This window comes from Myxocyprinus asiaticus, chromosome 38 (assembly GCF_019703515.2).
Source record: "Myxocyprinus asiaticus isolate MX2 ecotype Aquarium Trade chromosome 38, UBuf_Myxa_2, whole genome shotgun sequence".
NCBI lineage: Eukaryota > Metazoa > Chordata > Actinopteri > Cypriniformes > Catostomidae > Myxocyprinus > Myxocyprinus asiaticus.
In genome coordinates, this window is record NC_059381.1 from 25,077,558 (window position 1) to 25,094,426 (window position 16,869).

Consider the following 16,869-nt stretch of genomic DNA (forward strand, 5'->3'; position numbering starts at 1 on the left):
TACTTACCATATATTGACTATGTAATTATTTCTTATTTACTTTTTATTTTTATTTCTTGTTTTCTGGTTTTTACAGCACAATCAATCAAAAAAATTGACTATGTAATTATTTTTGTATTTTCTTTCTATTTATTTATTTTCTATTTGTTTTATTTTGAAACCTGGTTCTACACAGCACAGTGGTCAACTTTTGTTGTGTTTATTTGTGCTTTATAAATAAATAAATACAGATATTTGGCAAGTAATTATGTAATAAGTGGTATATTGAGCAGTCAAACTCCAATGCAAACCAGAGGTGGAATTCAGCCGTTTCTGGAGACTCTGTGCTCGTTCTTCACACATAATAATGGAATTTCATCTCAAATCATAATTTCATGTCTATTTTAGTATTTATTTGATAGGTAGCTGTGTTAAACGTGGAATAATCTACAATCAGCCCGTCTTTATCACAAAATAAACCCCTTCAGGGGGATACAAGACCTGAAGTCCTGACCACCCTCTCTGGGTTTATTTTGCAACAATGATCGGCTGACTGTAGATTATCGCTTACTTAATACTGTTTCCCCCCACCCACATGGCCTTGGTTATATCATCAGAAAAGAAATGTTGTTTAAGAGGTGAAGACAGTTATTATAAAAATGAACATTTTTAACATGCACTGATGAATCGTGCACAATCAGACAATTGAAATTAATTAATAAAGTAAATGGGGTCAATTTTGATTTAATATTGTCTTTAAATTGGTCATGACTTCTTACAAGGGTAAGAGACATCATAGGATTGCGTAAAACAGTGCTTCAGACACCTTGTAAACATGACAAACACACAAAACCCTGTCTAAAGCACTAGAACAATTTATCCAGCATATTTGACTTTATTTCCCATTTGTGGCCAGAGGCTCCATCCAGGTAAGAGTGATGCGAGCAGGAAGAATAATGACTCGCTTTTCCAGCATCCTGCCAATCAAACAATGACTCATTTATGAAAACAAGTCAATGCTCCATCAGGCCTGTGGTAACACACCATGTCAAAGTGACTCATTATTTGTCCATTTACTGCCGCTCTATCACCATGAACTTTAACTGTCAACTTCCTGTTTTATATTTGCCTCAACCCGGTAGCCTCATCACACACTGCCTCTGCCCATGTGGGTATGCAAACGTTCACAACAATCAGTCACACACCTACACACTCCGAGATGTTGGAGATTCTCTGTCTCTTGGAAACAATACGTTCACCAGCCAATCTCTAACTCGCAGCCCTCTGCCACCTGCCTGACTCAGACTGACACACTTCACCATACATGCCTGAAGCTAATTAAAATTACACTTTTTTTTTATATTCACTTTTATGTTTACTTTTCCCCTTTATTCCATTCTTTCTGACATCTGCATGATATTAAAGTCACTGAGTGGCAGGGGCATAAAATAAGGCTTCGATTACAGCTGCGGTTTGATATGTGTGTGTACCTGTACGCATCGTTCACGGGCAAAAAGATCATGGGATCCCTGTTGTCACTCTAGAACTGTGATAGAAAATGATGTCAATCAAAGCATCAGCTTTTCTGCTCGTGCACTTTGCATATCTATTTGACAAAGAGAAGGAAAAGAGGTGAGTTTGCTTGCGTGCATGTGTGCGTTTATACCATGGGGAGTGATTGTTGTGCTCTGAGTATTTGACAAGCCGAGTGGAATAGATTGGATCCATCTCGTCATGCCATTCAGAACACCCACGCAGGAGGTGCAGAGGTGTGTGTGTGTGTGTTTCTTAAACTCACAGACCTTGCATACCTGAAGCAATGTAATTGATTTTGTGTGTGCATACGTGTGTGTGTGTGTGTGTGTGTGTGTGTGTGTGTGTGTGTGTGTAGCAGTTTGGCACGGGTTTTATCTAGGGATTTGGAGTTTTCCCTGGGTGATTTGAGAGTTTCTTTGGTCAACAGTCAAGACTGACAGAGCTGATGCAATCATTTAGAGCTGGTCCTCTGGTTCTGCAGTTCAGTGTAACCTTTCATTTATATTTATGGAAAAAGAACTTGTGCACCTCAAATCAAAAACACATCAAAGGCACACACACTCAAAGGAGATCAGAAGCAATGAAAACAACATTTCCACCTTCAGCAAGATGCTAATTGTATCTACGTGTGCATTTGTGTGTGTCTTTGAAGGTGAGATGTGTTATAGGTGTGGTTTGTAGACATTAAACACCTGTTGGCCTTCTGTAACATCTCTCAACAATTACAGTGAAATGAGGATGGGTTGCATCAGGTTGATTGAGGTGCAACGGTGAGTGTGTGTATATACACACGAGCTCCACAGGGACTCACACAGCACATTCAGGTAGCAAATGTTCCAAAGAAAGCGGGAGAGATGAAGCTTTGGAGATCCAGGAATAGAGCTCCAACTCTTTCAGTGAGCTTCCCTCTTGCTGGGCTCGTCAGCCATCTCGCTGCCTTCTGGCCTCCCTCTCTTTGTAGCCGGACTTCAAAGCCGCTTCAGACTGAGCGATTTGTTTGATTTTTACTGGAATGGTGCCCATAGGGAGCAGCCTATTTTATCCATACATATCTCTCAAAGGTATAAATGCAACATAAGGCCTGATAAATAATTAAACAGTGGGCAAATATTGGTGGGTCTGATTTAGAACGTTTGGCACTGAGCTGCGGTCCAGTGGGTGGCGGCATGTCAAAGGTTGCTAGAACTGCGTATAATTTGTGTGCAGGTTTCAAATTTCTGAATCTCTCAGCACTGACATTGCTGATAGACAAAGGCTTTGAATCACACACACACATGCACACAAACCATTACACATACTGTCAAACCTCCAGAGACTTTCTCCAGATCGCCTCAGCAGTGCGATGGCCACGTATACATGTTTCGTAAAGCTGACAACACTATCTGTTTAGTGCCGTGCTCAATTTGCAGGCGTCTCTCATGCTGTCAGAAGTGAGTCAGCTTTCTTCTGCAGTCATTCCACAAGTATAAGCTCACGGAAGAGATCACCTGACTTTCTTGCAGCTTGCACGCTAACCCCCCTTGTCTTGAGTGTTCAGAACCCTGGCTGAAGTCAGCGCTTTTCACGCCTTAGCTCACAGCAATTACATCAGTGCAGCACCTTTATAAGCACATACACCAGAAGTCTCTTAATTCACCTAATAATTAAGCTAATTTACTCACCCTCATGTCTTTCCAAACTGGATTGACTTTATAGATATATTGCAGAATGTCCAGAGTGTTCGATTTATTCATGCCTCATTTTGTACTTGAAATGAAAAACAATGATAAAATAGATAACTAATTAATAAAGTTTAATTGCAATGGACATGACTGGTCTACCATTACGTTGGATATTGTTTTTAATCACAGAGGAACTTATTCTTCCATAAAAATGTGTATATCGTGAAATACACCAATGAGCCAAAACATCTCAGACAGGATATCCTAAGTTGCCCTCACGCATCGATGAGCCTTGGGTGCCCAACACCCTGTCACCAGTTTGTGGTTTGTCCCTCCTCGGACCACTGTCGGTAGGTACTCACCACTGCTGACTGGAAGCACCCCACAAGCCTTGCTGTTTCAGAGATGCTCTGACCCAGTTTTCTGGTCATTGAAATTTGGCCCTTGTCAAAGTCGCTCAGGTCTTTACTCCTGCCCATTTCTCCTGCATTCAACAGTTTGACTACAAGAGCTGATTGTTCACTTACCATCTTATCTACCCAGACCTTGAAATGTGGCCTTGTTAGCAGATGATCAACGTTATTCACTTCACCTGTGAGTGGTCATAATGTTTTGGCTCATTAATGTATGCTGTATCGTTATCGACCAAAATTAAAAAATAAATTGCAATATAAATCTTTGCTTATTAAGCTTAAAATATTGGTCCGTTCATCACACAAAGCTATCATATGACTTTAAAATACTTGTAATACAGTGCACAAGTCATACAGGCCACTTTTATGACTTTTATGGTACTTTTTTGTAATTTATGGAGCATTACCAGTTCCCATTTTTTTTCTTATGGACAAGAGCACTCTGTACATTTAGCCATATATCTCACAGTTTTTTATGTAATCTAACAAAGTTGGAAGTCTCTAAAACCATAAAAACTGAAACTTCAAATGGTAAACCTAATGTTTGTATTACACTGAAAATGCATATGGTTCTATGGTCGAAAGGGATTGTTAAAGAAAGCAATCAAAAAAGCGTTTGTCCAGTTTTGCAGAGCTGTCAGCACCAACTCGACTGGTACAGCTCAGTGACAGCAAGCTTAGTACTGCAGCTCATGGCAGGTATAGACAAGGACTTTAAAGCCAAGCAAAACTCCATACTGCAGAGAGTGTGTTTTTGTCTACTGCATTAGAATGGAAGATTTACTCAAGCAAGACGGGAAATTTTGTCGTTCGTGTCCCCATCTGTCCTTCTTTTTCTCTCTCTCTCTCTTTTTTTCCTTTTTTCTCTCTCCGAGCTTTACGTAGGTAATATTATTCATCACTTTGAAGAGGTGAATTATACATAGAGATTACATAATAAATAACATTTGTTTGTTGAAGATATCCACCAGATTTGATTAGCAAGAAAAAAGTGTACTCTAGCGACCGCAATGTTAAAGAAATGTTCCAGATAGAAGTGGAGCTGTATCGACAGCTTGCGACTTGTTTACTTGCATGCGACAATTTGAAAAAAAAACAAAATTGACTTGCACTCCTTACAATGGTAAAGTACAGTGGTTGTTCTGTAAACTTCCTTTGTAAGTGCATTTCTGTTAAAAATGTTTTGCATGTTTTTATAAACTGCTAAAGTTATTTTATTTGGTATTTAGCAGGATGCCACAGATGCTGTCTATAGAGCTTCAACATCAAATATTCCTTTAAAGGAATAGCTCACCCCAGAATGAAAATTGTCAAAACATTTTTTACAATGGCATTTGATAGTGACTAACTTTAAAGCTTAAAAAAGACTCAAAAGTGTCATAAAATAGTCAATAGTGCGGCTCGTGCGTCATATTGTAAGTATTCTCTGAGGCTATACAAAATTTTGGTGAGCAACAACCCGAAGTGGATCAGAAACATCCAGGTACTTCCTGTGCTGCTAGAGTGTTATCCACAATTCTGATTGGCAGTGTTAATTTTGTAACCCATGTAAGGTAAATTTAATTACTTAAATTGTATTTATTTATTCCACTATTACATCTGTTGCTGTTATTGAATATCCTGTGTTGACATACTGTATTGAACGTATTTAAATTAATTAGACTGCAGCATTCGTTATCAGAATATATTTTGATTGTGAAATAATGTGCACAATAACAACCTCTCTTACCCAGCTGTGGTGTGGGAAAAAAAATAAATTCATCCTCCACTTTGTTCTGAAATTTAGGCCTTATTCTCATTATGTTGACCACAGTTACTATAACACTAGGTGAAATTTTGATGCTGAAACGCTATTCAGAGATATTTAAAGGTTCAGTGATTTTCTTCTTTTCTGATCAGATTGCCCTTCTCTGAGCTCCAACCTCAATGGATACTGTCCACTACTGCCCCTTACCAACAATACAAATAAACCATCATGTAGAGAATCTCACCATGCCACTTAAAGTCAATACTCTAAAGAAATTCTGTTTAAGAATTTCTCCATTGCACTGTTTAGTGGGACAAGATGTGCCAGGTCATAACAGGCCGGGAGGAGAGAAAGCATGAGGGGCTGAGGACAAGGGGAAGGTGAAAAGAACAACAAGCCAGTGAGTGATAAGGCTGATTAGAGGATGGATTGATAAGATGCATTGATGAAAAGTAGTGTTTTTGGGGACAATGTAAATTTTCAAAGTAGCTGAAATCAGAGCAGTTGAAAGCCTGTTGGTGTCAGCTTTTTCTTTTGACCCCTCTCTACGAGAATGATAAGATGCCCTCAGCAGACATTCTGCAGAGAAAGCAGGAGGGAGGGAAAGACTGAGTTGGCATTGATTTTGCATGGATGAGATTTAGGGAGGGCTTGGAGAACAAGGGGCAGAGGTGAAATGTTATGGTTGATACTGCAAACGTCAGCGTTTTCCCGAAGATGTGTGTGGGTGTGTATGACTGCACTCATTCTCCCCTAGGGACATACTGAGTATCTCTCTCATAATTTCCTCCAGCACAACCCAAGACTAACTTTCTCTAATCATTATCATAAATTTAAACAGGACTTGACATATTTGAATATTGCATATCGAGTGATCTCCACTGCAGCTAATCAGTCTCTACAAAGTCTTGGAAGTAGTGATTATAGTACATATGGAGTCTGGAGAGAAATGTAGGCGCTTAGCCAAACTCCCCTCTAGCAAAGAAAAAAACACTATGACAAGAAAGTGGTGAGAATTTTTTGGCATCTGTCATAGACTTTAAACTAGCTTTTTTTTTTTTTTTTTTTTTTCGAAGACAATTTTCCTGTCCCCTCACACCTTGCTTTGCAGTATCAAGATGTTACTTGCTTCCTGACATCTCATTGTGTGGCATTTGACATTTTGTTTTTTCTTCATGGTCTACCTGCTCTGCCTGACATATTCATATCTATGCCAAGTTTAGCATTCCTGTAGTGTGTGGATTAAACCCGGCCCAACTAAACCTGCTTTGGCACTGAGCCCAAACAAAGCACAGACTGTAGTCAAAATGTCATTGGCTATAATGAGTGTATTTGTATTCTTAAGTCTCCTGTCAGCGAGAGCTATAGTTGTATGGGTGTCGCAGACTCTCGGCTGTCGGGACGTGTCATCCGTGTGTAAATAAATTGGTTGGAAGGTGTAATGTAGTGTCATGTTCTATTTTTTAACTCTCTCTTTCTCTCTCTCACAGCTCTTAATCTGCTTGGCTTGAATTGGCGGCTGAAGCCCACTGAAGGGCATCTAGTGAACACTGGCCTTAGCATGAGTGTACCTGGCATCGGCGATGTGGCAACAGTGCCATCCGGAGGCAGAGGTAAAAATCTATAGTGTGAGCCAGAGCCAGGAATAGTTCACCCAAAAATAAATTCTGTCTTTGTTCTAAACCTGGATGCCTTTTTCCACATGAAGCAGCAAAGGAGAATTTTAGACAAATCTTTATGCAGCTCTTTTCCATACAATGACAGATAATAGTGACCGTGTTTGGCAAAATCCAAAAAGGAATAAACTATCTTATACAACTTGTTCGCTATATTCCAAGTCTTTTGAAGCCATACGATTGGTTTGTGTAACAGAAATAAGTAATTACTAATAACTTTTACATTTATTATTTTCAGAATCTTCCCTTCTGCCACAGCTATCAAATAAAATAAGCATGATCTATGTGTCACATTAGGTTTTGTGTAAATGATGTTTGGTCACAAGACCAATGAGAACCAATGGCATTTGATATCATTGACATATAACCTGCGTCATGGGTACCATATTTGATTTTGGATAAGGATGAGTAAATAATGACAGAATTTTCATTTTTGAGTGATCTATTCCTTTAGAGAAAACATGACCATATTAACTTCTTTAATAAATGCCCTTTTATTAAATGGTCCTATAGTGGTCAGTTCATCCATGCATAGTATTCTGAAGGAACAGAACATTTTTAAAAAATTTTTATCAACATTTAATAACTTTCTCTGCCTTTGAAGCAACTTTTCTCTTGACATAACCAAAATTACATGCGCAAAGAAAAATAATATTCACCAGTAGCATAACTTCCCAATACATAATTAAATTCTGATGGATAAAATCAAGTCATATCTCGATGAATTTGATGGATAAGTCAAGGTTTGTGAATGCCATTTCATGTTGTCTTTAACTGTTCCGACTCTGGCTAAAAGCATCTGCAGCATAAGAATACTATTGCTAATGCAGTTATATTCAGTGATTGCTGAATGTAGTCAATGTTATATAACACATTAGTCTGAGGCTCTATAAGAATCATCTGAGCTCTACAAGTGACTGCCCTTTATAATAACATGAGAGAGCACATTAGTGTAAAATCACAGTTTCACTTTCCTTATTCTCACGACGACCTTTGATAAACGGAGCTGTTTAGACTAGGCGTGTTGGATCTCAGTGGAACCTTAGTTAATGGTTCAAAGCTGTGGCTAACTCTCACTGGCTCAGACCCAAAGAGTCTCCCCGTCTTTTCTACATTCACCTCATGATTTATCATTATCAGTGTCAACACGTTCAGAGGATAAAGACTGCAGCTGACCTTTAGAGAGTGCTGGTATTGACATTCTTCGCACACAGAACAGATACCCCTCCCATTAGATCTGTCTGAAACAGTGCTTCCTCAAGGAAGAGGAAACATGCTGCTGAAAGCGTTATCAAATTAACCCAAATATTTAATACATAAACATGCAATAGGCAGGAAATAGGTAGAACTTTAAGAATAACTAGTGTTTGAATTCTTTGGAGATTCTGTTTGGACCTGCATATCACCAGAGACTATTTAGCCGAGATGGGCCACTTCTATTAAAAAGAATGGGAGAAATTGGAATGCCCAACAGTCAATGGATGTAGAAAGGAAGCCCACCTTACAGGAAAAAGAGCCAATCAACTTTTCAATATAGACATCGCCTGTCAATCAATTCGGGAATGCGCATTAACTATACAAGCTGGGAAAATAGCATTTTTTAGCGTAATCTGAGATAAAGAAGCACAATTTATGATACCGGTGTTTTTTACTGATGATTTGAAATATGTTCTTTGCACTACCCATGTGTATGTATGTATATACGTATATATGTATGTGTGTATGTATGTATGTGTGTGTCTGTACGTATGTGTATAATTAGGTTTTATTTTTTTGTTATTATCTATGTCGTGCTGCTGTTTTTGTATTGTTTTTGTATTGTTGTACACTGGAAGCTCCTGTCACCAAGACAAATTCCTTGTATTTGTAAGCATACTTGGCAATAAAGCTCATTCTGATTCTGTAATCTTGAGATTTTGGTCTTTCCCCATTCAAGTATTGGAAACAGCTTCCTGGGAGCATTCCAAAGATGGCCACCAGTGGACTGACTTGCTAGAAAGACTCAAATGGCATTTACGTAGGCCACATCCACACTAAGGAGTTCTCAGTTTAAAACTCTGCTTTCTATTCCCTATCATCATCGTTTTCCAAATTATGCGGTACTAGAGATTATTTTCGAAAAGTCTCCTTTTTGGTGGAGGAAAACATCATTCAAGTGTGGATGAGGTGTTAACGTAGCAAAATCAATGCATTTTCAACGTATTCATTCAAAAATGTATTTGTGTGGACATGGCCTTAGATAGATAACTAAGAAAACATGCAAAGCTTATGTCTCAAAAACCATGGAGAACACCAAAAGATACAAAAACCCTACAATAATATGTCAGGGTTCTAGAAAATGTGGATTTAAGTAATGCTGTGTTCATGTTCATGTCATTATGACATGAAAACTCTTGATTGATTCTACTTGGAGCTGGTCACATCCTTAGACTCGTAAATGATTTGTTTTTATGGCAATGCTCATTATGCTAAAATGGATCCATGTTCTGCTTTGTTGATGACAGAAACATAGCTAGGCATTGTGCACTTCACTCTGTACGATTTTACGGTCCTTTGCGATTATTGCTTGTCAGACTGTACCATATGAGTTCTGTCACAGTCTGTCTCCATCATCTTCAAGGACTCTTATTTTGAAGTTTTCCCCCCGGACTTCATTTCCCATAGTGCACTGCCCTCATCACTTCCATCTGTTTCTTATTATCCTCACCTGTATTCTATTCCCTCATTAGTTCCTTTTGTATAAATATCCTCTAGTTTTACCCACTCCTTTGTCAGTCATTGTAGTGTTACGTTGAGTTTAAGAAGTGTTACTTTGTTAGTTTGTAATGTACAAATGCTAAACATGTCTCACTAAGCAATCAGAGGCTGCTGATTTTGCCCTACAACAAGAGAAATCCTTTGCAATATCTGAAATTTGTCTCAGATGGCAAAATTGTGGTCAAAATCGTACAGTGTGCACCCGGCTTTAATCGCTCACTCACTCACATGAACACATTAATTCACTTCTATATGCTCTAACAAAGTGATTAAGAACTCTAGGAAACATTGGCTAAAATAATATGGCTGAAACATGTTCTAAAATAAGACCAAGATGTCTTAAATGTCCAAAAAAATCTAGTTCTAAGTCTTTTGAAGGCATACAACGACTTTGCATGATGAACAGACTGAAATTAATTACTGACTCTCAAATCATATCAAATCAATGAATTGTATACAGAAACCAAATCAATGTATATCATCAAACCTTATTTTTTCTTGTGCCATGATGTTTGGTCATGAGACACACAAGAACCAAGAACAAGTGCAAGGAAATCAATGATCACTACATTCTTTAAAATATATCTACGACATGATGGTGCATAAAAAATATGACACAATTAAAATTTTTGGGTGAACTCTCCCTTTAACTCTTGACGTTGCTGCATTTTGGATCTTTTTACATGGCGGCACAATTTTCTATTCAGAACTTTCATAAAATTCTGAGTTTCCTCGTAACTATGATTATTCATTTACATTTACATTTATTCATTTGGCAGACGCTTTTATCCAAAGCGACTTACAAAAGAGGAAAACATAAGCGAATCATCTTAAGGAGACAGTGGTATGAAAAAGTGCCGTATTACAAAGTTTCACTAGCATCAGAATAGTATTCAAAACAGAATAAAGTGCAACAGGAATTAAAAACATTTTATTTTTATTTTTTTTATGATTGGTTAAGTGCTTATGGAAAAGATGTGTTTTTAGTCATTTTTTGAAGACAGAGAGTGAGTCAGCTTCACAGATGGAGTTGGGAAGGTCGTTCCACCAACGTGGTATGATGAAGCTGAAAGTCCGGTAAAGTGTTTTGGTGCCTCTTTGTGTTGGTACAACAAGGCGACGTTCCTTAGCCAACCGCAGGCTTCTAGTGGGCGCGTTGCTCTGCATAAATGATTTTAGGTATGCTGGAGCAAACCCAGTGACTGTTCTGTTTGTCAGCATCATAGCCTTGAATTTGATACGTGCATCAACTGGCAGCCAGTGGAGAGAGACAAGGAGTGGTGTAACGTGCTCTCTTTGGTTCATTAAAGACCAGATGTGCTGCTGCATTCTGGATCATTTGCAGGGGTCTAATTGCACATGCAGGGAGGCCTGCACTGAGAGCGTTACAGTAGTTCAGTCTACTTATGACAAGTGACTGGACAAGCAGTTGTTTGGCATGTTCAGAGAGGAAGGGTCTTATCTTCCTGATATTGTAGAGTGTAAATCTACATGATCTTGCAGTCTTTGAGATGTGGTCTGTGAAATTTAGTCTGTTGTCGATGGTTACCCCTAGATTTCTGACAGATTTGGAAGGCGTTACTGTAGTTGCACCCAGCTGCACGGTGATGTTGTGTTCAACAGCAGGGTTGTCTGGAAAGACAAGGAGTTCTGTCTTGGCTGGGTTGAGTTGCAGGTAGTGTTCCTTCATCCAAGCCGAGATGTCTGCCAGGCAGGCAGAAATTCGAGCAGACACTGTGGTGTCGTTGGGCTGGAAAGACAAGTAGATTTGCGTGTCATCAGCGTAGTATTCCAACATGATGTTAATGCAACATTAGTCCCTAAAAACGTTAGTTCACGCATTCACCTAATCTTTGAGTTACAAAGGGTAAACGTATTTGGCTTGCTGTCCGCAAAGGAGGGGCTAGACTTGAGCTCAAATTTATCTCCCTAAGGGACTACTTAATATAAGGAGGTAACTACAGGGCAGGAACTTTTAAAAGTTTGAGGATGGAAATGGGGAGGTGGAGGTATGCTGGAAAGACTGTCGCTAGAGTGAGGTAAGTGTTGGCTTATATCCTGCGGGTTGATTGGCAGATTAGATGATGTTTAATAACTCCATTAAAATTGAAGATCTGAGAAGTCAGAGCTAGATGAAACCAGACTTTACTAGGCAGACCACCAATACCAAGATCTGGATGGAAAGGAAAATACCTCTTTTCCACTGGCTCTGATGTGAGCAGTTTTGGCTGGCTGAACTCTTCCCGAGAGTGTTAACTTATGTTCCAGAGCAGAAGACCTTTCTCATGTATGCTCTCCAGGGGTCTATTTCTCTCTCCTCCCTCTTTTTTCAGTATTTCTTTCTGTGCTTCCCCATTGTAGCAGGGCAGAGGGCGGGGCAGGGTCGTGATTCCGCACACCCGGCCCCTAATAAGGCTGATTAAGCCCGAGAGGGATAAGGCCGACCGGAGACGGCAATGTGTCAGAGAGAGAGAGAGAGTTATGGACAGCTGTCCGACACCTGTGTGTTTGTGCTTTTGTTTTTGTTAATCATTAAATATTATTTATGTTGTCAAGTCGGTTCTCGCCGCCTCCTTTCAATTGTGTTACACCCATTTTTCTCAATCTATCTGTCTAACTTTCACCATCTTTCTCAGTCTCAGTATAGTGCTCTCATTAAGCGCAAATCTGTCCATCTGCACCCCTTGTTAATGATGAATGTTGGTGTGGCTCCCACTCGTTGTCAGACTTGGCTGCTTTAACCAAACTGACAGTGTGTTTGTGTGTGTGTTCTCCTGCAAATAGAGGGCTTGATCCATTTAGGGAAAGAGCCTGCTGTTTCTCTTTCTGTCTCTCTCTCTCTCTCTCTCTCTCTCTCTCACTTGTTTATATGCAGATGTTAAGCAGGCAGGGAAACAGATTGTCTCAGCATATCAGGGCACATCAAACACTGAGAACAGCAAGTAGACTGACAGTTAACACCAAGCACACTTGTGTTGCACTAGCCATTTAGATACACTAGTTTGTGTGTGTGTGTGTTGCCTCTAAAACCATTATGGGCCTTGTACTGTGTTATTTTCTGATTGGAGTGTTGCGATCTATCAACGCTGTCAACATGAAAAGTTTTTTTTTTACATAGCAGGTGTGTGTACCTGGTAATATGTGTATTATTTATTTATTAAAAAAAATTTGGGGATGTGGCTAGCTCTGTCATACAGTGGTAGTATAATCTCACGGGAGAAGGTAGGGTTTGAGTAAGGGTTGATGACTTTGGCAGGCCACGCTGCACACTCATTAGTGCAGAGCTCCATCTCAGTGGAATTACATGTTGATTTTTCTTACGCTCTGCAAATATTTTCACTCAGAGCAGAGAATATTCCCCTTCCTCTATGCCTTTGTCTTCCTTTCTTCGTCAAATAAATCTTGTCTCTCCTCTTGGCCTCGGTCGTCTCAGGGCCGTGGGTGCTGAAGAACAGCAGTATAAACAGCGGGGATCTAGAGCTGGGGCAGCGTGTCAGTCAGGACGTTCCTCCGGGCATCTTTTGGAGGTCCCTGCTTCACCTGCGTCATCCACACTTCCTCAAGTTTAACATCTCCCTGGGCAAGGATGCGCTGTTTGGGGTCTACATGCGAAAAGGCCTGCCTCCATCACATGCTCAGGTGAGCAAATCGCCAACATGTCTTCCATGTCCTAAACGTTTGAAGCATTTTATTTTTTAATCTTTTTATTTAAAAAAAAAATCTCTTTATTATAATATCTCTTATTTTTCCACTTATTATGTCAGGGTTTCTTGCACTAAAAACTATAATTTATTTCAGGGGTCTTTAACAGGGTGTCTCAAACTAAATTTTGGAAATAAATGTTCATATGTGTACAGCTAAATGTTTCTTTGTTCTTTTCACATTAAAATGTATAAAGTCAAATTAATATGTAATGTACAAGTATATGACTCGGTACCTTAATAATGACTATTTTAATAGCTTTGCAATGTGAGCATCATAATAAAGTATGTAAATGCATTAATATGGTACTAAATGCATGTTATTATAGGCCAGGCTTAAAATGCAACCCTGAATTTATACAATATGCAACAGGTGGGCCCTACTCTGTTTCTCTATCCATCAAGGGCTCCTGAAAACATCTGAAGACCCCGTGTTTAGTTTTACAAGACCATTTGACACCCTCTCTCTCTGACCTTATAGGTTTAAACAGACTGTTTTTACTACTGTGCCTTTAAGACATCTGTATGATAATGACCTCTGTTATAATTGGCTAACCTATGTGTATCAGTGTAGTTCACATTTTTATCATAAGGGCAAACCAAGTTGCTAAATCCTGAATAGGCCTTAATATCTAAATGAGGCGATCATTTGATAATGTGATCCTATATTGCTAATTTCTTAGGAACCCATTTTTGCAACTTTTAACGGTCTTGGCAGGGGAGGAAGCTTTGCATTGTGAAAGAGTGCATCTATATAGTACATCAATCTCTTTCTATTTCTTAAAGAACAAGAAAAACCTTTTATATGCCCCCAAAACAGTCATTTTTTGCTAATCACCATGAAGAGATCATCTGTGTAGTTGGGCCTTTTGTGTTTTTGATTTAATTATTTTCAAATTATCACTGCATATTTTTCCTTAGCATTTTTACACTTGCCTTGTCACATTTCAGAGTTGTTATTATTCATAGATTTTCATTTAATTAGACTTTTTTGATTGTCATTACAATGTTGAAGGTGAAAATGTTGTCCGTTAGCCGCTTGTCTTGCTGATTGTTTTTCATCTATCCTCACCTCTCTTTCTCTCGCTTTTTTCTTTCTCCCTGTTGGTCTTTCTTTAGTATGACTACATGGAGAGGCTGGATGGAAAAGAAAAGTGGAGCGTGATAGAGTCTACTCGTGAGCGGCGCAGTATTCAGACCGTAGTCCAGAACGAGGCTATCTTTGTGCAGTATCTAGACCCCGGCACCTGGCATCTGGCCTTCTACAATGACGGCAAAGAGAAAGAGCCCATCTCATTCAGCACTGTGGCTCTAGGTACACACCTCCAGCTTTTATATACATGCAAAGTTCAACATTTTAAAGGAAGATAGTAAAATAAAATCTCTGTTATTTGGTTACATACTTTTTAAAAGGTGCTTTTCATTCAGAACAACTTACAGTACACCTGCTTCACCTCTTAACCTTGTTTCGGTGTGGATGTGATCAGCTAAGTACAGAGATGAAAATGGAGATGTTTTCATGGCTTTCACTGTGAATTCATCTTCAGGCCAAACAAGGAATCGTTCTTTAAAATCAAAGGAACACTGACTGAAACACTGAAATATCCACTCTTTAGAGCAGGAGAAAAGAGTTCTTGCCTGGTCAGGATGAAAAGACAATGAAATATGGTGTTGTTTCTGATTGAAAGCCAGAGGCCACACTGCAAAAAAAATCATTTTCTTAATTGTTTTTTTTTTTTTTTTCATTAAAAGTACTTAAAGTTGAAATGTGTAATTTCTGTGTTACTAATGTCTCCTTAAAGGAATATTTTGGGCTCAGTACAAGTTATGCTCAATCAACAGCATTTGAGGCATAATGCTGATTACCACAAAATCATTTGAAGTTGTCCCTCATTTTCTTTAAAAAAATAAATAAATTGAGGTTACGGTATGGAACTTAAAAAAAAGGTAAAGGGGGCAATTTTTGAAGGGTTTATAATTTTGTGAAAGCACTTAAATTAATTCTTGAGCTGTAAAGTTGTTTAAAACGTTGTTTTTACAGTCATTTTAGGGTTCTAAGGTTTACAGTAAAGGTCAACCAATAGTGGATTTTGCAGATACTGATAACTAAGGTGATGAAAAAGGCAGATAACCGGTTAATCGGCCGATAGTTTTTACAATTTATTTATAGAATGTTAAAAAATGTCTTAGTCTTTTCTTTCTATGACAGGCACAGACATAGAGGTAACAAGAATCCAAAATGAATAACATCCCAGATGCAGTTTATTGTGCAACCAAAATCCCAATAATAACCAGGGGGAAAAATGAAGATCTGGTGCATTACCAACCATAAACAAGACCATTTTAACTAAAAGAAAAGTCCAAAATACACTGGGGACTCTTATTTTGAAATGATGTAGGCTTAGCTCCATTACCATGCACTATATGTAAATATTTACCAAATTAAGCTTTTCATAGCTTATATTTCACCAGATAAAGATTTTGTATATTGATATTTCACCAGATACGGTTAAAAAAGGAATAAGGTTTGTTATTATTCACAGGATATTCATTTATCAATGTGAATATGCACGTTTCCCCCATCAATAAAAAGAAATAAAAAATATCGACATAGACTTTTGCTGTTAACCGATTGTTCCAAAAAACAACCATCGGCAGCGATTAATCGGTAAAACCAATATAACGGTCTATCCCTAGTTTACAGCATTAACTCGTCATGGCAATGGCGTATAGTTTCACCCCAAACTTATTCCATTGGCTGAGCCAATGCTGCAGTGTCGAGCTGTTTGGGAAGCTCAAACAAGCAGGGCACTGTTTTGACACATTTCTGTCACACTGTGTATGATATAATGTATCCTAATTAAGTTTATTTTACATTTCATTTCAATGGCACGTTTTTTTAAGCAGAAATCTAAAAAAATATTGTGGGTTCATGCTTTAAACTAGAAAAAAAAAAACTAACTTTGCCAGTGGGGTAAGAAAAATATATTCTCTGAAAACAAGTCTTATTATCTTACACATTTTTGCTTACACAATTTACAGTGCATTCAGAAAGTATTCAGACCCCATTACTTTATTTATTTATTTTCACATCAATCTACACTCCATACCCCATAATGACAAAGCAAAAACCAGATCTTTCTTTTTTCTCCCAATTTGGAATGCAGAATTCCCAATGTGCTTTTAAGTCCTCGTGGTTGCGTAGTGATTCGCCTCAGTCCGGGTGGCGGAGGATGAATCCCAGTTGCCTCCGTGTCTAAGACTGTCAACCCGCGCATCTTATCAAGCTTGTTGAGCGCGTTGCCACGGAGACATAGCACGTGTGGAGGCTTCACGCCATCCACCATGGCATCCACGCTCAACTCATCAAGCACCCCACTGAGAACGAACCACATTATA

General features: G+C 38.7%; 1 protein-coding gene across 1 annotated transcript in view; it reads left to right on the forward strand.

Annotated features, from left to right (window-relative positions):
- tenm2b (teneurin transmembrane protein 2b) overlaps nucleotides 1–16,869 on the forward strand; it is a 295,557-nt gene that overhangs the window by 240,396 nt on the left and 38,292 nt on the right. The window contains exons 7-9 of the mRNA XM_051677764.1: nucleotides 6,827–6,949; nucleotides 13,203–13,408; nucleotides 14,590–14,785. Of these exons, the coding sequence (XP_051533724.1) occupies nucleotides 6,827–6,949; nucleotides 13,203–13,408; nucleotides 14,590–14,785 (525 nt within the window). The remainder of the gene's footprint in view (nucleotides 1–6,826; nucleotides 6,950–13,202; nucleotides 13,409–14,589; nucleotides 14,786–16,869) is intronic.